The sequence below is a fragment of the Schistocerca serialis genome, chromosome 1, assembly GCF_023864345.2.
Source record: "Schistocerca serialis cubense isolate TAMUIC-IGC-003099 chromosome 1, iqSchSeri2.2, whole genome shotgun sequence".
Lineage (NCBI taxonomy): Eukaryota > Metazoa > Arthropoda > Insecta > Orthoptera > Acrididae > Schistocerca > Schistocerca serialis.
The window spans coordinates 1,001,168,750-1,001,194,930 of record NC_064638.1 but is presented as its reverse complement, the minus strand read 5'-3'; the positions used below and the strand labels follow the sequence as shown (position 1 = coordinate 1,001,194,930).

Sequence of the window (26,181 nt, the reverse complement as noted above, 5' to 3'; positions counted from 1 at the left end):
ATGGATGGTGTACGTGCAACAACGACAAATTGTCCCGGAACAGCGTAGAGAGCAACGTCACAGCAGATGTTCAAAGTGACCTCCAGGGGATCGCAATGTACGGGTTCACACGTCGGATCGTAGATCGCCGCACTCTGTCGCACTTTCCGGCCTCTCTCGGAATAGCGTCACAGGCTCCGTGTTCACGCTGATGAAGGGCCTGCGCATCAGGAACTGGTTCAGCACACACACTGCCAGAGGGTTTGCGTCCGGTGATCTAGCAGGCCGTGCTACAGGCCTCCGCGTCCCATCCAACGTCCGGAGATGTTGTTGAGGTGTGGGCGAAGTGTAACGCAGAAGTGAGGTGGTTCTCCGTCATGCAGAAACCACATAAGCTATCGTGCGGCCAAAGGCACATTCTCAAGCAGCCCAGGCAGAGTACTCCTCAGGAAGTTCAGGTACGTTCCTCCGTCTAGGCTTTGTGGAATAATAACTTGTCCAAGTACATGGTCGTCAAGAATCACACTGACGCTCAACCGATACTGATGAGTCCCCTCAACCATTCCCCGATAGTTGTCTGTAGCTCACAGATGACGATTATGCAGACTGATAACGCCAGTTTTGGTCAAGGTTCCTTCGTCGGTAAAGAGGACTGATGACAGAAATCCCATAATTGTGAAAATCTGGTGCAGAAACTATCTACCCAATCCTTCCCGTAGAGGGAAATCCGCTCCTGATAATCCTTGCTCTCGTTGCATGTGATAGTGATAGTAGCGGTTGTCAAACAGGATACACATAATCGTACTTTGGCTTACTCCATGTTGGCTGAAGCTTGTACTAGTGTTCGTCGCAGCATTCTATAGAACCCAGTCCTCCATATCCGGTGTATGCGCAGTCCGCCGCCTCCCTGCAAGCTCGTCTATCTGAAAGGACCCATGATCAGACGCCCAAAAACGGCTTGAAATGTCGTGTGATGTGGTTGGCGTCTGTGAGGATAGATGTTTTTTTTTAAGCCGTGCTGCCTCTAGACCGTTTCCATGTGCTTAGCCGTACACAAACACAGCCCGGTCCCCAAATGAATACCGCACCATTCTGCTGCTCGTCAATCACACAGCCTGCAACACAGAAGGAACACATGTCACGTGGTCAGCGCTTTCTATCGCGTCAACGAAGCACTTCCGGACACATGTTCCTAGGACCTCCCTCCCCCCCCCCCCCCCCCCTCCATTTCTAGTCAGAAATCCGTCCCTGCAGTTTGTCCGGTTTCGTTAATGATCACTCTGTACATATATTTTTTATGTTTGTGCATATAAACTGTACTTACATCAAAAACACTTGCTTTGATTACATAAAAGCACAGGATTTACTTGTAAAATTTAATTTATGTTCTGCAAGGATATAAAAGACGAAAAGCACTAACACTAAACGATGTGCGGTTCTAATTATGTGGAAAAAAAAAGAAATCGTCGGCTTCCAGTCTTTCTTACACATGCATTTATGTCTCTTTTCCTACCAGAACTACCAGTACTATCGGTAATCGGACCATTTACTACGCCATGTATGTAGTGTACCAAAATTATGGAACAGTAATTTTGGCAGAGCGCAACCCTAGTTAGGAACATTTCAAAACACAACTGCTGAAAAAGAAAGGTCGTTGTTGTCAGTAAAATTGTTGACGAAGACCTTTCTTCTATAACTGAAACCTGTACCAAGCAAGTCAGCGTAACATCTTTAGTGTCCTTAGAAACGTGAAAGAGGGTGGAGGAAGTGGAGTCGCTACCGGCGTGGCAGTTAGGCGGTGGCGGCAGCCGCGGCACATCTCGTGAAGGCGGCGCCCGCCCCCGCCGCCCGCGCCAGCGCCATCGCCCCCGCCACTTCCTCTTTAAAGGTAGGCCGGCGACTCGGCCGGCAGTGCAGGCGGACTCTCCAGCTGCGTCACAACACCAGCCGCGCCACCGCTCGCCGCCTATTGCAAGCACCACTACTACTGCCTAGAATGTTCCACACTCATAGCTGACGGCTGCGTCAAGTCACCTTTTTGTAATTCCATCTTGTGTCATGAAATTGGACTGTAGCTGATCGAAGACTAGAAGAAAATAGATACCAAAGCAGTAATTTTATTTAATAGTTTTCTTTAGCTACCAGTTTCGGTGCCTCATTGGCACCATCTTCAGCCCTCTATACACGAAACTAGGTAAGTTACCTAGTCGTTTTTGTGATTGTACCAACCATTATATCCAACTGGTTTCCGTAGATTTTTAAAGCATCTTGGTATTCACACATCTAACGAAAACCATTTGGTTATGGTGGTCCCTATAGTAACACAAACGGGTACCTGACTTACCTAATTTTGCGTATAGGGGCCTGAAGCTGGTAGCTAAATAAAATGATCAAATAAAATTAAGGCTTTTGGTATCCATTTTCTTCAAGTTTGGTTTGTTTTGACCATCTAAAACATGAGGAACAAAGAGAGCTTTCACTATCTACAGAGTGATCTATTGAAACTGAACAACAAACGGCCCGTCTAGGAAAATTCTACTTTATGAAGAAATAAAATGGCTCTGAGCACTATGGGACTTAACTTCTGAGGTCATCAGTCCCCTAGAACTTAGAACTACTTAAACCTAACTAACCTAAGGACATCACACACATCCATGCCCGAGGCAGGATTCGAACCTGCGACCGTAGCGGTCGCGCGGTCCAGACTGTAGCGCCTAGAACCGCTAGGCTACCTCGACTGGCTATGGAGAAATAAGAAAATCTATAATTCTCACATAAAATTCTCTTAATGAAACATTTGTGTTTGAAGTCACAGCATATAAGTTGTCAAGAAACATATTCAATGGGCACACGATATAAACGGCCCATTCTTGATGGCACTGGAATGCTGAAGTGACGCCAGACAACGTTTTAGAATTTCTGCTCTCGGATTATGCAAAGCATATCTTTTCGTGATGCACTACGTCCCAGCTGTCCCCGTTGATTTTTTGAAGCGCTTTGTGAAGTTGTCGCGCTGATTGAACAAGCTCGTGATAAATCACAGAGTTTATTTCTTTTAATCTTCTGCCTGTCATCGAATAATGCTTGAGGTCCGGGACTGACGAGCAGTACTCAGTAATCGGACGAGGTATGGGACCGTAAGCCACCTCTCTCGTATATTGTCTTCACTTATTCGTAGTTCTGCCAATGTATCTGCCGTCTTCATTCTATCTTAAACGCTCTGGATATATAACGAGGGTAATGACTGATTGGCGATTGTATACCTAGAAAATACGTGCAATGTCGTCGATTTCTCGTTTGTAATCAGTCGAAAGTAGTCGAGTACCTGTTACAAAAAGAAACAAATGTCACATTAAAAATGCGAAGTTACTGTGGAATAATTTTCATCTTCTGTGCGAGAACGCAGACGGCAACTTCTAGCGTCAGCAGATTTGTCACTACAGATCTCAGCTGTAGTGGTACTTTCTTTCCGGAGCGATAAATGGGAGCGACTGCGCGGTAGTCCCGGAACGGCGGCAGGGAGTCTGGGGGCAAGCGGCCGGCGAGGTGTCGCAGTTAGAGGCAGTGGCAGGGCAGGGGCAGCTAATGAGCGGGGCGACATGTTTGCGGCAGCGCCAGTAAGTAAGTACAAACGCGGCCGGGCGGCGGTCTAATGGCGGGCGCCGGGGAGGCAATCCTCGGGCGCATCATCGACTAGGCCGTTGTCTGTTCCCATGGGAACGGCTCGGCGGGGGAGGGTCGGCTCGGCTGCGGGGGTGGCGGCTGCGGGGGCGGCGGGGGCGGGAGGTTAGGAGAGGGAGCCAGTCCCAGGGGGCGCCGCGGCGCCGCGTCCCCGGGGAGGAGCAGGAGGGGCGGCCGCCGCAAAATGGCGGCCGGACACTTGGCGACGCGACGCCGCACGATTGTCTCCGCAGTCGTCATGGCAACCGCAGTTCGCGAGCTCGGGATTTGCATCGCCGCACGCTACGGTTACTGCTCATTTGCAGCGCTCCTGTGGCTGTGGGATGGTACTACCTCTACTGCAGGCCGAGACACGTCTTAAATATTTGTAGGGGGTGTTAAGTATATGGCTGGAAACACTTGCAGGCAACACGAGCACGAAGATGTGAAACAGTCCTTACGAGACTAAACTGATATTTTGAATGCAAATGATCAATATCTATAGTCCGACATTGAGGTCATTAACAGGTGATTAAAAATGGTTCAAATGGCTCTGAGCGCTATGCGACTTAACTTCTGAGGTCATCAGTCGCCTAGAACTTAGAACTAATTAAAGCTAACTAACCTAAGGACATCACACACATCCATATCCGAGGCAGGATTCGAACCTGCAACCGTAGCGGTCGCGCGATTCCAGACTGTAGCGCCTAGAACCGCACGGCCACTCCGGCCGGCCCAACATGTGATTAGTGCGCACATCTGTCTCATGTATGTACTGAAAGAAACCTCGGGACCTAAATTAGCACGCAGACTTCATTTTATTCGAGAGATGAAGGAACTTTTTTTTTTTTTTTTTTTTTTTTTGCAACAGTTCACGAAGAATGAGGATTTCTGCGAAGCTGTGATAATTCTAAACAATAAAGAATGAATCTACTATCTAAACACGACTGTTATTTTAGTGTTCTAAGCGAAGATTAGCGAAAGGAGAGCTCAGTTCATACTATTGTTAGTCACGTTGCACGAATTAGTGCTCAGCACTCCAGAATTGAATTGACTCTTTACAACTGCCAAAAGTCTTTAAAAGAAACCTTTCTCACTTCCCCTCGTTACGAGTGTCTTCAAATGGTTCAAATGGCTCTGAGCACTATGGGACTTAACTACTGAGGTCATCAGTCCCCTAGAACTTAGAACTACTTAAACCTAACTAACCTAAGGACACCACACACATCCATGCCCGAGGCAGGATCCGAACCTGCGACCGTAGCGGTCGCGCGGTTCCAGACTGTAGCGCCTAGAACCGACGAGTGTCTTCAGTGCACAATAAAATGCAGAGTAACCAGAGAGGGTTAAACCAGCTATAACAAGATTGGCACTAGCAGTGTCATAGAAGGCTCGCTAGACTCTTATATAATCTGGATCCAAATTCCTGAGTAGTCTAGAAAGACCTCTTTACACGCATTATGGCATTTTGCAAGGGTGGACATTTTGTACAAATATTTGTCATGCTGTAAAGATTTATGTAACGTTTTGCGTGTCTCTTAGAACCCATCCGCATTTAATGTACAGCACCGGGCATTTGTAAGTACAGTGTATCACTTCTATTACATTAAGCTGTTTGTCTCACACGATGTTTAAAGACAGTATAAGATCTAATGTCATAAACAGAAACAATTTGGTTAGTAGTGTGATATGTTTGGACAAAGTTCATCAGCTTGGGGCCGGCCGGGGTGACACAGCAGTTCTAGGCGCTACTGTCTGGAACCGCGCGACCGCTAGGGTCGCAGGTTCGAATCCTGCCTCGTGCATGGATGTGTTTGATGTCCTTAGGTTAGTTAGGTTTAAGTAGCTCTACGTTCTAGGGGACTGATGACCTCAGAAGTTAAGTCCCATAGTGCTCAGGTCCATTTGAACCATCAGCTTGAACCCGTAAATATCATAGTAAAGTCTTCACATTCTGAGGCTGAGCTGATTAATATCGTAGTCCTAAGGCCTCAGAGGTGTTGTTACAACAGTAATGAATGTAAAAAAAGAGCTGTCGTTTCTTTATCACCACGATCGTTAAAAGCGCGCGATTAATTCCGCCGTATGAATACCAGTAAAGGAGCAACGAGAGGTGAAAGGTATTTGACAATTTCTTTTGCAGTGTTTCAGTTCATTAAAATGTTTCAGGGCGTACTGCTGCAGTGAGCAGGAGTACCTTTTTGGTCAGAAATTAACGCTACCTCGATCCACGACTGCGGTGTTATTGTTTAGTTTGAGTGTAAGAGTTTATCCTGTGGGGTCGGCAGCTGGCGCGCAGTGACAGCGGGTGGTGGTGTTGCAGGTGGTGATCTCGACGCAGGTGGGCGTGGACGGCCCGCTGCTCGCCATCTCGGACAACATGTTCGTGCACAACAACTCCAAGCACGGCCGGCGCGCCAAGCGGCTCGACCCCGCCGAAGGTAGGCAGCCGGCGACGCGCGCGCAGCGGCCAGCGCGGGCACGCGCCTGGCTCCAAACTAGGGATGGCGGCTATCGCTTTCGCTTACGTCGGTATCTTTCAACGCCGGTTTAACCCGAGCATTAAAACCGCTGAAAATAACCTGTTTCTGAAATTACCGATTTTACCGATTTTCGGTTCTTATTCTTGTATTTCCCGTGATAAACGTAGAAATCCAACAAAGATTGAAGAAAATTCACTCGCAGCGCTTCGAGATTTATAGAATCAAAATATTAAACAGACAACTAAAAGAAAACTTAGTCAGTCCACCGTTCGCTGCTCTTCTCGAAAAGTAATATGTCTTTGAATACTACACAATCACCAGTTATTGACTCTAATTTTTTGAAACTCTGCTCAAAAATCATTGTGCAATCGAGTATCATATCATTATCTGGCCATTACGAATAGTCAGTGCTAAAGGGTGAAAACTGATGTTGGAGAACACTGTGTTTCGTGTTAACGTGTCTGTTTTTAAGAGCTACAAGCAAACAAAGGCATATTATGCAGACACAAGCAGAACATCCGCTACTTTCTATTTTGATTGTATACTATGAATAAATTATTAAGTTTTAAGGTTCCTCCTTGTATGTTATTTCAAGTTTGTGGTGGCTCCTCCCATTCTTAATCTTTTAAAGCAAGTCGATCAATGTACTTCAATGATAGGGCACTTCAGTAAAATACTTCCAGACTAAGCATGGTTAACGTCCGACGACAACAGCGAGAAATTACCATATAGACCAGATAGGGCAAGTCTCGCGCACTGCATGCACATACGTACCAGCCAATAGGCCACGCGTCAAGGTAACGAGTCAATTTTGTCTGAGCAATGCTGTACCAAGTGTCTGTTCCTCCTTTCTTTCGACATTGTTATTACAACAGCACTGATGGCTTTTCCTTTTTTCTACAATAGTGCAATGTTTCAAAGCAATGGAAATTTGACGAATAAAAATTACTCTTTTTTTAAAAAACATTTATTGAAAAACCAAATATTTTAGCACTGTTGCTATGGTTAGCCTATATTTCGTTTCTTTATTTGGTTGTTAGTCAAAAACAAAAAACACCCGCTATAGCCGAGACAAACGAATACTGAAAAATACCGGCTATTGAGTAATAAAATATCGGTATCGAATTTCAGCAGTCGGTTGTTTTCCATCCCTACTCCATCCTGGATATACAAGTTAACACAGAGAGAAATCAGGAGAAAAACATTTCAGAATTTCAACTGTGGGAGACAAACTCTGAGGACAGAGAACTGCAACATGATGGTGAAATAAATACATCATTGAGGGAGCTGAAACAATGCACGATTGAAAAAGAATTAATCCTTCCCAAGAGATATCACACTAATACGGTGTAACACCGCATCTAGCGTTAATGATGGACTCTGTCAGGAGAGGTAAAGTGTGGAGACGTTTCTTCAGGTATGCCACATCCAGATAAAGCCACCTATTGATGATTGCATCCTATAGAGCTATGAAACTGTGAAGATTTTGATTCATATGTTTCACCTACTCTTCCAGATAGATCCAGAACCATTCTGTGGGATGAAGAATAGTGATTTAGAAAGACAGTCCTCTTGTAACAGAGCGCCCGCGTGTTCGATGAACAGACAGGAAAGTGCGAATCCGTGTCAACACTGCTGTCGTAATTTTGGCGGAGGGACTGTCCCCAGCGGGCTCATCACGGAGATGCAAAAGAAAGAGAACTACTTCATCACCGTGTATGCTGAAATAAACATCGTGGTTCATGTTCACGTTAAGCTGAATGAGTGGGTCTAAGTCATGGTACGAATCACACACCAACTGACCTGCGTCCTAACGCTCAACCGCCACACAACGCGAATTAATCACCCCATTGGGTCGTCGGTCCACTCGACGTCTCGCATCATTCGAAAAGACGTAAAATCTTAACTCGTCGGACCACATTACACAACTGCAGCCAGCTACTTTTCAGATTCCGGGTCGCTCAGCCCGTTGAAAATGTGGGGCTTTATACGCAATGAGCTCTTGTGAAGAGTCCGATTAAAGATGACCATTGCTTCAAGTCGACGCAGGTTACTGCGCTGATTCCAAACAATCATCTGGTACACACACACCATTTCATCATCCTGACTTATCTTAGTGATGGAGGGTCACGTGACCGCCTGCTACCACTTCCGTACCATCTTCAGAGCTCCAAAGCGACTAGAGTAGTCTTTCAAGACGCTAGCCAGTACTTCGCCAGGTGAATTTATGTACCCTTGTCACACAAACATCCTGAAGCAGCAAATAGTTTTTGCTAGCGCAGAGAACACACATACTATCGACAACCGTAGTATTAGACATGCAAAGGTTATAGCAATGAAGTTACCATCTGTTTAAACTTGTGTTCAACAACTTCTTTCTGCACTTGTTGCTCAAGTTTACGCTTATAACTAAGATTGCTCTATTCCTTTGCAAGTAAGTATGCAAAAACATTTTATTATTTATTTATACAGAAAAGACGACTTGAAAGATCCAAAATAAATTAACTCCAAAAATAATTGGTAGTCGTCCAAAGAAAAGACTACATTTTCTCCTTTCCCTCTCAAAGCAATATAGTATTTCCAATAGTTTATGCTATTTCATGTCCTAAAATGTTTCTAACTCAAAATGAGAAAACCGCAAAAAAACACAGATTTTCTAATTTCTCAGACGGTGTTTCGCTGTTTGAAAACACAACAATTAATATTTAAAGAGGAAAAACGGAAAAATTGAGTTATTCAAACACTGGAAAGTCTTTTCATGATATGAATGAGGCTAGTGTGATGCGTGCAGAGGATCAAAGAAGTCTTCTGCAAAAAAATTGTTATTGCTTGTGATCTCTCAGGTTTTTTCGGCGTGATTGACTGACTGTGTGATTTCGGATTTTCTGCTGTTATTTCTTCCATTTTATGCACTAAATTTGGACGACAGAACCAACCTGCTTCTTCAGGTACTGCTACTTTTGCTGCTATGTGCACTCGGCATGCAATACTGTTAAGAGTCCAGACAACGGGTACAAATAACACTACAACTCCCAGTCCTGACAAAGACGGATGTGTCGCTTATCGACATGTAGTGCGTGAAATCGAAACAATGACTCGGCAAAACATTCGGAAGGAAACCATTAATCGTTAATGGCATGATTATACGTATAAATGTCAATTCCGCATGATAGCTCCGTGTCGTGGCTGTGGACGGCCAACTGGGCCGACCGGCCGCCGTTTCATCCTCTGTCAATGGCGTCACTAAATGCGGTATGGCGGGACATACGGTCAGCACACAGCTCTGCAGGTTGTTGGCAGGTTTCTTCTCCTTAGAACCGCTAGTAATCGGCCGGCTAGCTCCTCGTAGGCCTCACGAGACTGTGTGGACCCTATACCAGTCCTCCCACCCAGGAAAAATAACCACTGGCAGTACCGCGAATCTTACTCGCGTCCTCAAAAAATTGGCTCTGAGCACTACGGGACTTAACATCTGTAGTCATCAGTCGCCTAGAACTTAGAACTACTTAAACCTAACCAAACTAAGGACATCACACACATCCATGCCCGAGGCAAGATTCGAACCTGCGACCGTAGCGGTCACGCGGTTCCAGACTGAAGCGCCTAGAACCGCACGGCCACCCACGTCCTCCACATGGCAGTTAGCCACCACGCTGACCAATCATTCAGGATGATGGTTAACGCAAAAACGATACACTATGTTGGAAACAATGTTCTTACTACGGGTCATAGCAACGAGCAACACACTGTAGTCGTCAGAACGATGTTTGCTTAACTATGCGCTACCGCAGCCTTTGAGACGGCAGTAAGGTAGAAGTGTGTGAGGTTGTGAGAGAGTCATTGAACCATGAGACAGTCATTACTGCGCAAAGTCTGTTTCATTCATAACGCACAACGAATAAATACTTTTCTTTTAAGGTATTTAAATTCATTAAAATGAATCTCTTTTTGAAACTCATCTACTTCATCTTGTGGTGTCATTTGCTGTTTTGAGAGTACATTTCAGTGTTCAAATGCCTCCGCTTCATACAGCAGCTGTATCTTTATTAGTTTCATGGCTTTTTACCATCTGCCCAACCCTGCCTCCTTCAGACCTGAACGTTCGTCCACCACGTTTCATTAAGCGTCGTGAAAAATTTTAACCTATGGTTATGCCGAAATGTTTTTATTATAAGCAATAACACCTGACTAATTCCATGGTGTACAAATTGTTGTGAAACAGAACACACTGACGGGCTATTTGACAAATTTTCTGTCTACAAGGACATTAAGACTTCGTCGTTACGTCTCAAATCATTATTATTAGTTCTTAAGGACAAAGTTTACTTCTTAACTTTACGCAGACAACATCGCGTTATCTGTTAATTCTCGGCGATGCACGACGAATTTTTTGTTCATATTTAAATCATCTTCGACAGAAAGGCGAATTACGAAAATGTTTGTCGATTAAATCGACCACGATCTAGTCGAAAAAATAGCCAGGGATTTTGAATGATTCACGGAAACCAGAGAGATTGTAACAAGCGTAATCGATAAAAGTCTTGAGGCCAGCTTATTTTGAACAAAAAAGTATTTTGTTCATCCTTGATGTCAGTTTGTCCGTTGGGAATAGGGTTTGCAGCTTTGCCGTGAGTAGAACTGATTTCTTTTTAGAGGTAAATAAGAGTAGTGGTTTTTAATTAATAATGGCTGAAAAGAACAGTAGACATATTCCTACCGAAATATGGTAGCTATAATCAATAATACTGCAGATATTATCAACCAGTCGGAGTATCACATATTGCTGTAATGTATAAAAAAAGGTGGTGGACAGGACTCATTAACACACAACATCTGAATATTTTTTTCTTTTTTAAATAAACAAATAAAAACTGAAAAAAAGAAATGTTTCAAATGTAACCATATGTACAAAGTAATCTGCGATGTTAAAGTAAAATGACTCTTTCCACATCACTACTATCTATCGTGCAGCATGATCAACGGAAGCCGGCCGAAGTGGCAGTGCGGTTAAAGGCACTACAGTCTGGAACCGCAAGACCGCTACGGTCGCAGGTTCGAATCCTGCCTCGGGCATGGATGTTTGTGATGTCCTTAGGATAGTTAGGTTTAACTAGTTCTAAGTTCTAGGGGACTAATGACCTCAGCAGTTGAGTCCCATAGTGCTCAGAGCCATTTGAAGCATTTTTGATCAGTGGAACATGAAGCTATTACCTAACTATTCGTCAAAGATAGAAAAGCAAACAATAACAGTCATTTGGTTTTCTTCTCTCCCTTTAATGCGACAAAACCGATAGTGGTACAACACAGAAAGCGATATCCTCCATCCTAAAGTCTGCCGCGGAATGCGGTATGAGCCAGTGTTTGGACAGTGCAGCGGATAGCAGGGCCTCGTTATGGGTGGGAAGCACGCGGCCGGAGAACGCTCGACGGCTGATGGTCTGCGGTGTTTTTAAATTATTGAGACCTCACATTACGTGGTGCCGTGTTCGGTAACACACGTGTGGGGTGATACGCATCGAGAGCGAAACGCGCGATGAGCGAACAAATTACGGAATGTTTGCCGTGGGCTGAGCGACAGGAAGGTACCGGTGTCGCGATACATATCGCGGGGCGGCATTAACGGATTGCGCCCGCCGGCAGATAGCATCGCGGCCGGCGCTTCTAAACGACAAATAATGACGGCGGCGCCGCAGTGACAGGCGGCGCGTATTGACACGGCCGCAATTAAAGTCGAGTTAGCGGCGCCGCGAGCGCGCGATCAGGCGAGTGGGCGCGGGCAATGGGCTAGAGGCCGCGCCCGGCTGGCTGGCGCGTCGTTGAGTGGCGAGGTTCCGAGGCGTAACACCTGCCACTGCGGGCTACCTTTCCTCCCTAATTCCGTAAAGTTCAAATGGTTCAAATGGCTCTGAACACTATGGGACTCAACTGCTGAGGTCATTAGTCCCCTAGAACTTAGAACTAGTTAAACCTAACTAACCTAAGGACATCACAAACATCCATGCCCGAGGCAGGATTCGAACCTGCGACCGTAGCGGTCTTGCGGTTCCAGACCGCAGCGCCTTTAACCGCACGGCCACGTCGGCCGGCTCATTCCGTAAAGGCAGAGTAAGATAATAGCCTGCATTTAACAACCCTCTCCTATAATAATAAAAAATGTTACGTGCAGTGTAGAACGATAAACAAAGTTCTGGCAGCTATGATTAGCTTACAAGTGAATGAAACCAACGAAAAACAATATTTCGCAAATCCATTATCGCAAAAAGAGCCAGTCATATGAAACATTCAAAATTCGATATATCTCATGCAGTGATACTGCGGCTCCCCACGTCGGAGGTTCGAGTCCTCCCTCGGGCATGGGTGTGTGTGTTGTCCATACCATAAATAGTGTGTAGGCCTAGGGTCCGGTGACCTAAGTACGCTCCTGGAAATTGAAATAAGAACACCGTGAATTCATTGTCCCAGGAAGGGGAAACTTTATTGACACATTCCTGGGGTCAGATACATCACATGATCACACTGACAGAACCACAGGCACATAGACACAGGCAACAGAGCATGCACAATGTCGGCACTAGTACAGTGTATATCCACCTTTCGCAGCAATGCAGGCTGCTATTCTCCCATGGAGACGATCGTAGAGATGCTGGATGTAGTCCTGTGGAACGGCTTGCCACGCCATTTCCACCTGGCGCCTCAGTTGGACCAGCGTTCGTGCTGGACGTGCAGACCGCGTGAGACGACGTTTCATCCAGTCCCAAACATGCTCAATGGGGGACAGATCCGGAGATCTTGCTGGCCAGGGTAGTTGACTTACACCTTCTAGAGCACGTTGGGTGGCACGGGATACATGCGGACGTGCATTGTCCTGTTGGAACAGCAAGTTCCCTTGCCGGTCTAGGAATGGTAGAACGATGGGTTCGATGACGGTTTGGATGTACCGTGCACTATTCAGTGTCCCCTCGACGATCACCAGTGGTGTACGGCCAGTGTAGGAGATCGCTCCCCACACCATGATGCCGGGTGTTGGCCCTGTGTGCCTCGGTCGTATGCAGTCCAGATTGTGGCGCTCACCTGCACGGCGCCAAACACGCATACGACCATCATTGGCACCAAGGCAGAAGCGACTCTCATCGCTGAAGACGACACGTCTCCATTCGTCTCTCCATTCACGCCTGTCGCGACACCACTGGAGGCGGGCTGCACGATGTTGGGGCGTGAGCGGAAGATGGCCTAACGGTGTGCGGGACCGTAGCCCAGCTTCATGGAGACGGTTGCGAACGGTCCTCGCCGATACCCCAGGAGCAACAGTGTCCCTAATTTGCTGGGAAGTGGCGGTGCGGTCCCCTACGGCACTGCGTAAGATCCTACGGTCTTGGCGTGCATCCGTGCGTCGCTGCGGTCCGGTCCCAGGTCGACGGGCATGTGCACCTTCCGCCGACCACTGGCGACAACATCGATGTACTGTGGAGACCTCACGCCCCACGTGTTGAGCAATTCGGCGGTACGTCCACCCGGCCTCCCGCATGCCCACTATACGCCCTCGCTCAAAGTCCGTCAACTGCACATACGGTTCACGTCCACGCTGTCGCGGCATGCTACCAGTGTTAAAGACTGCGATGGAGCTCCGTATGCCACGGCAAACTGGCTGACACTGACGGCGGCGGTGCACAAATGCTGCGCAGCTAGCGCCAATCGACGGCCAACACCGCGGTTCCTGGTGTGTCCGCTGTGCCGTGCGTGTGATCATTGCTTGTACAGCCCTCTCGCAGTGTCCGGAGCAAGTATGGTGGGTCTGACACACCGGTGTCAATGTGTTCTTTTTTCCATTTCCAGGAGTGTAGTTTAGTCCCATAAGACCTTACGACAAATTTCAGTTTCATGCAGTATTAAACACTATTGACAATCATATAAATAACTTCAGTGTGTGAGAGAAAGTAGTTTATCGCGGCCACATCCTTTCTCGATTTTTATGAGATGTCAGATTTGTTTGTAAACACAAGCTTTCTCTGACTGCGTCTGTAGTCGTCATAACGAGTTAACTATTGTCCAAATAGATCGTATGATACTGTTCTTTGGTATATAATTGGCTCAATTATATCATGGAGGCAAAAGGAAATCACGGAATTTTCATTTGCTATCAGAGATTATACCGAGGCCTGTGATGGAGCAATATTACTTGAAAGGTGTATAGCTCAATTGAAGACTGTTCGGTTGTGTAAGAAAAAAATGGTTCAAATGGCTCTGAGCACTATGGGACTTAACATCGGAGGTCATCAGTCCCGTAGAACTTAGAACTACTTAAACCTAACTAACCTAAGGACATCACACACATCTATGCCCGAGGCAGGATTCGAACCTGCGACCGTAGCGGTCGCGCGGTTCCAGACTGAAGCGCCTAGAACCGCTCGACCACTCGGGCCGGCTTGTGTAAGACTTTGTACACATTAGTGAAGGGAGTTGGGCTAAAGAGTAGTGCGGCAATTGCCGTCGTAGGAAAGCTGGACAGGAGCTGAAATTATTAGCAAGCAAGTTAACACAGTAAACAGAAGATTTACTTAACTTGTGTTTCTCCAAGCGCACAAAGACTCATTACAAATGATGCAGCAAGAAACAGAGTCCAGCTGATACGATAGCAATAAGTATACGGCTCTCTGAACCAAAGCACAAACGATGGTGTCGGAGCCGCGACTACGCGGCATTTGCATAGCCTCACATAGCGAAGAAGCTCCAACAACGACTCGGCTGTGCGGCTGCCGCTGGGCATGGTACATCAGCCGGCCGCGGTGGTCTAGCGGTTCTAGGCGCTCAGTCCGGAAACGCGCGACTGCTACGGTCGCAGGTTCGAATCCTGCCTCGGGCATGGATGTGTGTGCTGTCCTTAGGTTAGTTAGGTTTAAGTAGTTATAAGTTATAGGGGACTGATGACCACAGATGTTAAGTCCCATAGTGCTCAGAGCCATTTGAACCATCGTACATCACGGTGGCGGAGTGCGCTCTTGGTACTGAGTCGCTGAGACGAGGCCGGCGGCCGTGCTCCATTGGATCCGCCGGATCCTGTACCACAGCTTGTAGTTGTTTGCCAACTTTGACATTCTGGGGTGGTACTGATAAGTGATACCACAGTTTCACCTGAAGGTATCTGCAAGGTGACCTGATGGAATATGGTGTGTGGTGGTAGACGATGACTGGCTCCACTCCAGAAACATCATAGAGTATTTCATGCGACACGAAAATTTCAACACAAAATTCAATTTTGTTAGTGCTGCATGTTTTGAATGCAACATGTTCCTGTTTTGCGAACGGAAATCTTATTCGTTGCATCTATCCGTTTTGATTTTGTCACCAAAGCCATTGATGTCAGGATGCGCAACAACAACTGTCACAGGAACAGCGGATACACCCTTAGTACAGCATGGAAACGGACGCTCGATGTTGAAACGTTACATAGAAATAAACTGAGTTATGACATCAACATTGCTACTAACTTTCATCAAAAACTTCGACATAATCTCTGGTGGCATGTAGAAGCTTTGTGGCTTTGCGATGTCTCCATGACGAAATCGGGGCGTTTCATAGGGTAGTACCACACGGACTGTTGGTATCACAGTTAACGCATGACAATGATGACGGAGGAAGTCACTGAAAGCTCGAATTCACAAACAAATCTGACGTGCTAAGAAAACCGGGAAATATTTTCATGTGGTAGTGATCATCGTATCCAGTCATTTGCAGTTATTCTACTGTCTGTACAGAGAGGACGACATCACACAAACACCGACCATGGCTGTCCTTGTTCCTTCATGGTGAAGACACAAGAACCAAGGCCATAAATCTATTTTTCAAGGATTACTTTTTCCATTGGCTTACAAGTATACTTAGTAATAAGGAATTACAACGTTTTTTACCCGTACTAAACCTTTCTTCATATAGGGCAACGAAAGCGGCATTTGCTGCATAGCCGTTGTCCCAAACAACAATTCATATAGAGGTTGGGAAAAAATAAGGGAACACTGCAAGATATGCATGTTTGAATATACGTGGAGATTCTAGCCAAGCCTTCAGGTTGCGCTGTGGTATTTGACCGCGAATGGCAAGTGTGCAATATCCTCAAAACGTCGTAAATGCCAGTCGTGGTCAGAACAGCGTTCCGTGTAGTTAAGAGCGTATTATGTCGTAGCCAAGTGAAGTCGAACGTGAGCAAACTGGTGGACCTCGTATGGTCGGTGCTCCTGTAACCAAAGTATCCAAAGTATTTGGTGTTTCAAGACACACCGTGTCGAAGATTTATACCGCATACAGTCAAAGCGGAAAAATATCATACGTTAAAAATAATGCGGACGAAATTTTATGTTGAGTGATGGTAGCGGACGGTCATTGAAGAGGATATGTGACGAAAAACTAGGGGACGACAGCAGTACTGAATGTTGCACTCGCGAACCCTGTCAGCACCGAAACAACACGAAGGGAGCTCCATAAGCTAGGCACTGCAGGACAGGCCGGAATTCCAAAACCACTCATCAGTTATGAAATCCGGCAATAGGAAAACGTGGTGCCGAAGCCACAAAACCGGGGCTGTGGAGCGATGGAACGAAGTCCTTTGGTCAAATGAGTCTTGTTTCACACTATTTAAACTTCTGTCCGAGATTTGGAGCCAACAGTGAAATAAGGTGGAGGTTCGGTGACGACTTGGGCAGCCATATCTTGATATTCCACGAGCCCCTTGGACACTTTTGAAGGTCGCATTACCGTCATGGATTTTATGTCCATTTTGGTTCATGAAGTCTCTTCTGCAGACTTAATGCTGTGTTTTAAGACTGCAGGGTCCATGTTCATTCATTTTGCATTGTCCAGGACTGGTTTTGTAACAAGGGCGTGAATTATCGCATCTCTCCTGGCCACCGCAATCACCAGATCTCGCCGTTATTGAGCCTTTGAGGTCTACTTTGGAGAGAAGTGCGTGTGATCGCTATCTACCTGCATCATCGGTACCTGAACTTGCGAGTATTTTTCAGGAATAATGTTATAAGATTCCCTTGAAAGCCATACAGGACTTGTATTTATCCTTTCCGAGACGAGTGATAGCTGTTTTGAATGCCTATGGTTTTCTGCACTGTATTAAGTATGGTAACGTGTTGCGTGTTTGGTGTTCCCGTATTTTTGTCCACTTCCTGTATAACTCAACATTTCTACGAAACCTTTTGGAGTATCGTTGCTGTTGCCTATTAGCCATCATAAGCAACGGCTTACACGGTGCAGGTGACTCATAAAATATACTGCAGAATTGCTCCACTAAATGACTGTCCAAAAACTTAAAACTATACAAATTGGTGCGTTTTTGTGAATGACAGCAAAGGCAGTCGTATGTAACCATATGTCTATAATTGGGTCACTCAAGTGATTTTTGTCTGAGTGACTATACTTGAATACTCGTGCCGCACGAGGAGCTGTATTACTATTTTTGGCCGGAATATTTCCGCCATGGAGGGGCGTGTTGAAACACGCGCGAGCAGTGGCCAGGCCGGCGTTAAGCGGAACCGGCCGCCTCCACCACCGCCACCACCACCCCCGCGCGCCCCTCATTGGTATGCGGCGTTCCGTTCCGGCCGGTGCGCGCCAACCTAAAGATTACCGGCAGCGGGGGCGGCGGCGACGGTGGCGGCGGCGGCGTTGCGCGACCGGACGGGGGAAACATCTCGTTTGTATGCGGGCCCCGGCCCAATCCAAAACTTTGTGAAATTGCCTCCCGATTCAGTTCACTGGAGGAAGGAAACACCGTCTCAATCTGTCTCGCGCCTTCTTTGTCTTCCGCCCGCTTCTCTGTCCATCTCTTTCGCTCCCGGCGCCCGGCGCACTGGCCTTCTCTCTCGGCCCTCCACATGCCACCTCTGCCCGTCTCTACACCTTCTCTCTCGCTTTTCCTTCTCCGTTCCTCGCCACACTCTCATCGGCCTTTCTTTCTCCCTTTCTGGTCACGCCATTTTTCAGCCTCTTTGGCCCTGCGATAGAGTTTCAAGCCCTTTCTTAGTGGGTCGTGAGTGGAGAGGAGTTACGCGAGCGACCGTGCAGTCAGAGGTTGGCGAGAGCAACCATCTGTAACACATGTCATTAATGCGTCACAGAATGTTTACCAACAACGATTTGCTCTTCTGGCTGCAATATGTTCAGCGCTTTGTCATACGTCCCGTCAGTCGCTTTTACACTTTAAACGTTTCAAAGAGTTACTGCTGTATTGGAGTTTTAGAAACAATGAGGTGAAACTTACTCTTCTGATTTTCCGTACTTCGGTCTGTTGGCAGTCTTGACTAAGGTCACCTTCTGCTGCCGCAGAAATGAATTTTAAATTCCTTACCATGAAAATGAAGCAGAAAGGATACGTCGTAAAGCAAGCAAGAGAAGAAAGGTCTAAATTCCGGTGAACTTCAACGGAAGGGAATTCTGCGTAATTGGGACGTCGGAAACACCGTGAGGCCTTTCATGGTCAGTGTAGTTGTCTATAGTGAGGATGCTACCCTAAAAGATGTGGAATGCGAGAAGACGTGCAGAGGATCGTCGGCTAATGCATTACATGGTAGCTGTCAGGCACTCTCAAAAACAAATCTCGACTTTCATACGCTGCTTTCAGGTGAGCAACGTTGTCTTACTCGATGAAAAGATATTCTCGTGAAACGCTGACCATTTCCATCAACTAAGGCTTTAACTCAAGACCAGCTTTCTAATACGGAGAGATACGTAACAGGCAATAACAATACGATGATCATGTGTACGCTGTGGCCTTTACACGGCAAATCGCCACATTAAGTTACTCAGTATTGTTTTTGTTCAACGGTGGTATCCTACGACAAACAGTACTGCAATTACTTCTGACCACAGATTCGAACTTCCAATAAAATCTCGAGTAAATTGATACAAACACAGACCGATCGGATAATTAATCAACAAGTCGTAAATCTTAATTATTAATTAATACTACTAAACTAATTTTCCCTCGCCTGCAGACACTAACAGGTATTGTCTACATAGAGGATCATTAGGTGAATGGTGAAGAATAATTTTGGCATTCCCTGTTTATTTCAAAAAGGAAACGCTAAAGATAGCGAAATATAGCTTAGTTTCTTGGTCGTTATGTCGAATCGTCGCTGATCCATGCGGTGGAGGAGACATACGAAGTCTGTCGCGTTATGGAAATCCGCGCCAGTAGAGGCCACCGAACTTGAAGGCAAGAGCTTGGCCATTCCTGTCGGCCAGAACAGCAGGAATGATTAGATCTCCAACTACCGTTAGGTTGGCTCGAGGACCTTATCGTACATCGCGAAAACGCACTGTAGTTCGTCGATTGTGTCTTTAAGTAGTCCGGAGAGCAGCTCTCTAGCTATTATATTGCAGTTACTAAGCATGTCGATATCGCGAGGTTCAGAGTGCAGCAGTTACCGTCATTTTGTGGCAAGTGTTGTCTTCCATTACCTCGGGAGCAGACTTGTGTTTACCAGCTGCGAGTTTCTCGTCATGTTTAGAATTACGAAGCACGCTGGTTGCGTCTGTGCTCCCTTTACATTTGCACCACGAGATGCGGTCGCTGCGAATAGACATGTAGCGTGGTAAGCTGTATTCTACGGTCCAACCCCTGCTTTTGTGACCTCATTCTTGATCCACGACTGGCTTCTTTCTTATAGTGATTCATATTAATTCATTTTCCACTCTCCCTAGAGACTGGTCCTTTTGCTGAAAACATTATTGTTTGTGAGAACTTTTGTTCTTTTGACTTTTCCTACCGCAAGTGTGTTGTTCGTCTAGCGGCTGCTTTATTGTGGGTGACACGTTAGGAATCTTGCGAGCCGGCCGCGGTGGCCGTGCGGTTCTAGGCGCTTCAGTCCGGAACCGCGAGACTGCTACGGTTGCAGGTTCGAATCCTGCCTCGGGCATGGATGTGTGTGATGTCCTTAGGTTAGTTCTAAGTTCTAGGGGACTGATGACCTCAGATGTTAAGTCCCATAGTGCTCAGAGCCATTTGAACCATTTGAATCTTATGACAGGGCTACCTCTCATTTACGTGTCCATTTCTGAACAGATTCATTGGCTTACGAAAATGACTTTCATTAGTGGGTAGCTTCCATGCTGCCCCTTTAATCAATTCCTTACTAGGAGCCGCAACACCTACTGTAAGAAAGGAAGTCCGACGCCTGGGACAGAGGACCAGCAAGTGAGTCATTTGTTAGAGAACAATGTAGTAGATACAGCTCCAAATACCAGTTCTTGCTTCTTTCGACAATTGTACTAATTCAGACTTAAGAGTAGAGTTGACAGACAGAAGCCATAGCTACAGCTATACACCCAACCATTGCACGCTACAGTACGTCCACAGCGCAGTTATGACACTTGTGGAGCGAAACACTCACAGTTCAAAATCTTTCCACGCAAGTACGTTAACGTTGAATAACTGAAGATGAACAGAAAATCAGTCGGCTCTTAGCCAGACAGCGGCCTCGGTTACGCTGACGAAACGGGAACACCGTGGCCACGGTGGAAGGGGGAGGAGGAGAAGCTAGTGGCCGCCCCGAATCGATCAGTGATGCGTCGCCGGGCTCCGTCACGGCAGCGAGACAAGGAAATCCGCTCTCTTGCACTTTTCTTCCTCCTCCTCCTCCTCCTCCTCTGCACCTTCGCTTCTCTCGTGCCTCGCAGCGTGCGATTCGAACCTTTTAATTACATTGAAATCTTGTCTTGTATGAGGCCTATTAATTTTTGGAGCGTGTAATTACGTAATAAAATAGTGGTTGCAAGGGGTGCGCGGGCGCAGGGGCGAGCGCGGCCCTTCCTATCGCTGGTGCTCATTACCCTAATGGCTGGCACAGGGTGCTCCGCAAGCTCCCGTCTTAGATTTCAGCTCTGTCGATCGATGAGGCCGCGCTCTCCGCAAAACCCGAGATCCACATCGAGCCGTACAAGCCGCTCTCAAAACTCTTCTCTGCGAAGACGTCGAATTCTCCTAATAACGACAGATTTCACGTTTCTTCTACTCTAGTTCCCTATTTAATTATGTCCTGCGACATCCATCACGTTATTTACAACGACTGAAAGAACAAGCTTTCTTCCTCTCTGAATTTTTATTTCGGCCTACCTCGTACAATCTGGAAGGTCGTTTTCTGCTACAACAGATAATCTTTATTTTATAGGCAAATATCTTTTGGCCAGTTTGATGCCACCCTGCACTCATCGCTACTGTCTGTAAATGCCTCCGTCTTTGCTTCTTTGTCCATTTTCTTGCGTCGACTTAATTTTCATTGTTATTTCGTAGTACTGTTTTTAAGATAACTTCGAATTCACGGTTTTTCTAGCTTTTTTCCATCATTCACGAACATACAGTAGCGTAGTCCAGGCGTGGAAATTCAGAAACTTTTGTCATAATTGTTTGAGACTGATTTCTTTTGTCAGTCAGTTACTGATAAATTAATTTTTAGGAATTATTATTTATTAACTGTGTAGTGCATAGAACAGCTGTTTGCATCGAGCCACAGATAATGTAATGTGGAAATCAAAACAAAGACTGCGATTAATTGCAGAACACTTGCAAAATGTAACAGATCTAGTAAAGAGACTGCTTGTTCTATGCATACCCGCCCTCTTCTGGAGTCCTGATGTGCGGTGTGGGGTCCGCATAAAATAGGATTGACGTAGGACATCGAAAAAGGTCAAAGAGGGGCAGCTCGTTCTGTACTATCGTAAAATAAGGGAGAGAGTGGCACGGATATAATACACGATTTGGGATGGCACTTATTAAAAAAGGCGTTTCTCAGTGCGGCAGGACCATCTCATGAAATTTCATTTACCGACTTTCTCTTCAGAATGCGAACATATTTTATTGGCGCCCACTTACATAGGGAGCAGTTATCACAAAAATAAGAGAAATCAGAGCTCGTACGAAAAGATTTAAGTGTTCGTTTTTCGCGCGCCCTGTTTAAGTGTGGAACGGTGGAGAAGTAGTTTAAAGGTGGACACTAGGCACATGATTGTGAACTGCAGAGTAATCGTGTAATGCAGCTTTATTGCTTCTTCCAATACTAAAAGTCCAACTTGCTTCTCAGTTATCTGTCCTGAAAATAAACTGATCTAAGTAAAGTATTTTTTTTTCTGTTTTGCTGTGTATCAGTTTCACCGTAAGCTACAAGTGTAATGTGACAGACTGGTGGTCCTATAATTCTGCCTTCCTCAGGAATGTAATGAAGGCTTGTTTGAAAACGTTAATGTAGCCAAGACCTCTTCTAAACACCATATCAATCAATCTTCAAGTTTCTATGTCTTCCATTAGTGGCCATGCAATTAACTGAATGTCTGTCTATGACTCTGTCAACTTCAGACCACATTCCGTAATCACCTACTTCTGCCAGATGATTTTCCTCCCCTTACTCCACCACGCTGCGAAATACTTTTTCCCCATGAAAATTGCTTTCGATTTACTCATGTAATTTATCTGCCCTTTAAGTACATCTGCACTTCACATCGTAATAATTTTCACTTTAACTTATCGAAGATTACGTATAACCATCCTGGGAGCTTGGAAAAGTTCTCCACTAACTATTCCGATTTTTAATATCTTCAAAATTCTTGGTAATTCTGTCCTCCTGTAGATTTCTTTTACCTACAACATGTAACGGCAATAACCTTTCGCAACATTTACGTATTCGTATTTTTTTTCTTTCATCGATGAGCCAATAATTGGCGGTTTTTCCTTCCGCGCCGTCGCTGTCTCGTGTTGGCATTCTAGTTATAGTTGTTTTCCTCTGCACTGCCCTCATAGTCTCTTCTTCTTCAGTGATCACTGTCGCAGGAGCTTTTCAAATTTTCATACAATTTCTTGTAGGCTTGCGGGCTAGCATTTAGGTTTCGCTTTCTTTCTCTTTGCTTTGAATTTAATTTAATTTGGTGAAATTATTTATTGCTGATGTGAATCTACTTTCAGATTAGTGTCTGCTATGTTTTTGAGTATTTACTTCCAAAATTTTTATAGAATTGTGATTATTATATGTGACATCTTACCTGTACCTCAGCCGTTCCTAAAACTATCTTCTACTCCCTGCTTTTTAAAGACGGAGTTTGCAAAACATAGTTGAAATCTATGTAGAAATCTGAAAGCCTTTCTCATTCCTCATTTCTTCCCTCTAATCCTCTTCTTTCGCGTCCTTTTTAGCGATTATGGCTCTCAAAGTATCTGATCACAAATGGAAACGTTATTGCCGTCAGTGTTGGAACTCTAAGATTACTAGTCAAAAGCACTACTCTCAAGGTACTGTAACAGGGTTCTACTGCAGGGTGGGAGTGGGCGAGACGTGATGGAGGGGCCAAAAATGCAGCCAATCAGTTGATACAACACTTTATTGATGAACACGAACAGACATGGTCCAGCACATCTGGAACGGAATGACTGCGGGTGACGGGAGGTGATTCTCGGACCCCAGCACATTGTTAAGGGCGTGCCGACGCAGGCGTTTCCCGTGGACGGAAGCGACGGACTGCCTCTGCATGCTGGCGGATGCCGGCTGACGGCTGAAGGGTGGCGGTGCGCCAGTGAGGCGACGTCCCTGTGCCGGGTTGGGCACACAGGCAGCGGTCATTGGTTCGCAGCTCGGTGGTGGCAGTGCCATAGATGCGTTGACGGCTCACATACGCACTGCGTCGTCGGACGGCCAAGCTGTGACGACTTGCTGACGGGCTGGTCATGCTGGTTTAGATACCATTTCCACGTGCTGACAGTCGCGGAAAGCCGGAAACATAAGGAGTGGGGTCGATGGCCTGATGTGGCGTAATGGGGAAGGTCGGTCGCCCACGCGACGGGAATGCGCGTGACTCCCTCACGCGGAAACGCCGGTTGCGGGAGCCGTGTCTGCTGATTTTGCTCAGCTGACAGGCATTGGCCGGTAAAGGCGGCCTGGTTTCGGTTGCCGGGCTGCGGTCTCGGATATCTGCGGTCGAGCCTTTACACTACTCCTTTTGACGTAACTGCGATATCTCATTTCAGTTTTTCAACAATTTTTGTGACTTTTCTGCAGTAATGTCACTCAAGAATTACGAGTAAATGCGCTCGTCAAGCTTCCTTAAATACTGTTATCAGTGTACGAAGCATCTTTCTTCATTCTAACATTTGCTCCTTCTACGTGAGACTGAGAGGACCTCTTTTCAGCATCTTGAAATCTGAGAAGATATGAGAATACAGCCAAGTTTCTTTCGCATTACATCAGCCGAAGTATACAGAGCTTTCGACAGTTCCCGCATTGTGCTTCTGCACAACTATCGAGTCGTTACAAACTTCAAGGACTTGTAGAGGAGAGTGAGTACATAATACTTTCAATAGAAATCCATGGCCGGAAACGTACTGTTTCTGTTCTACGGCGATTTCGGTTCGGCGGTTTAACTCATCCACTTATGCTTGAGGAAGTGAATTAGGCTTGACACAGCAGAATAATTAGGTAACAGTTCGAAAGGAAACGTAACGAAAGGTCATTTATCACTTAAGCACACTTGTTTGTATTAACACTTAAACTTAACGTGTTAAAATTATTTCGACACAAAAAACAACCCAGCGTACTGTACGTACAGAATAGTACTGCTGCATTACAACAGCGGCTAGATGTGGTGACCAACAACGGTGTCACAGACATTGTACCTACGAAGCATTTTCTGGTACACTCTCTCCATCCCGACTGGTATCTCTTCAGTTTCTAGTCCAACGACCAGAACTCGTGCCAGCAGTTCTTCCTGTGTCTCTACAGGACTCTAGTAAATTAAACTTTGCAGAAACATACAGGTGACCGTCTGACGTACTACACGTATTCCTGTCTACCGAATTGCGTACCGGGACAAACAACTCTCCGTTTCCAGCCTAGGTTCCCATTCAAAATATTATATACTCACTTCCCTTTACAAATCCTAGAGGTTTGTATCGGAAATTACCGAACAGCGTGTACATGCAATTACCGAGCCTAACTAATGACGCGCATACGTGTTGCAACATTCAAACGCTTCTCCATTATCACTAGAATTTATGCCGAGCACATTTTCCTTTAATACAACTTCAAATGTTCCTTATAAATAGGAATTCGTTGTTAAATCTCTTGTCATTCGTTTTGTGTAGTGATCAGTGGTGTCATCGGTTTGCTTCGCCCTCTGGTGGTGAGAATCACGGATGAAGAACCAGCTGTTGTGTATTAAATAAACAGGTGAGATATTAGAAAATTTTAACGCACTAACTGATGCTAACACCCTAGTGAAAGGCGCCTCGTAGGCAGTAATGATTACGTGAGTGTGACGTATTTGTGACTCCATAGAATAGCCACATAGAAAGCAAGCAACAACAGACACATTGCCGCTGGAGACGTGTGGAAACTGTGGGCTTATAGAGTTCACAGGTATTGCGAGCATACAATGGAAGCATGCCACGAAGTGACTTCAACTCGCATTTCGTCTGTGGGCAGAAACCTATTAGAGGCCGACAGAGACTTCAACATCGCATAGCTTTTTGCCGTGTTACGACTGTCTCTTGCGCTAGCCTTAATTGCTACAGGCTCAGAAATAAAACGCTACATGGGTGCAGTGACCGGTAAGGCTGTGCCATTTCTAGGCCGACGTACGTTACCTAAGACGTCTTCGATGAGTCACAGGCATGACTCACAGGATATGCACCCCCCTACTCTGACAACGGCCAATTGCCGTATGTATAACACGGCGGGTAATTCAAAAATTGACGGAAACGAAATGGGAGTTTTTTCCTGCTCTTGTGATGTCTCAGTGGAAGTAGGGCTGTTGTGATAGGTATAAATTGGTAGGATTTCAAAAATACGAGATGGCACAGCTTATAACGGCAAAATCCAAGATCATGGACCTGGGATAGTGATGCAACCTTACTATGACGTCAAAATGCAAGATAGTTGACCTGGAATACTGGGACCGGCTCTATGACTCCGAATCCAAGACAGCGATCCGAGAAGACTGACCCGGAATACTGGCGCAATTCTAAGGTGTCACAATCCAAAATGCTAGGACAAAGAAAAGTAACTTGCCCAATAGAAAG

General features: G+C 45.9%; 1 protein-coding gene across 1 annotated transcript in view; it reads left to right on the top strand.

The window, feature by feature from the left end:
- LOC126454888 (transcription factor collier) overlaps positions 1-26,181 on the top strand; it is a 628,901-nt gene that overhangs the window by 529,156 nt on the left and 73,564 nt on the right. Inside the window, exon 8 of the mRNA XM_050091135.1 lies at positions 5,963-6,080. Within this exon, the coding sequence (XP_049947092.1) occupies positions 5,963-6,080 (118 nt within the window). The remainder of the gene's footprint in view (positions 1-5,962; positions 6,081-26,181) is intronic.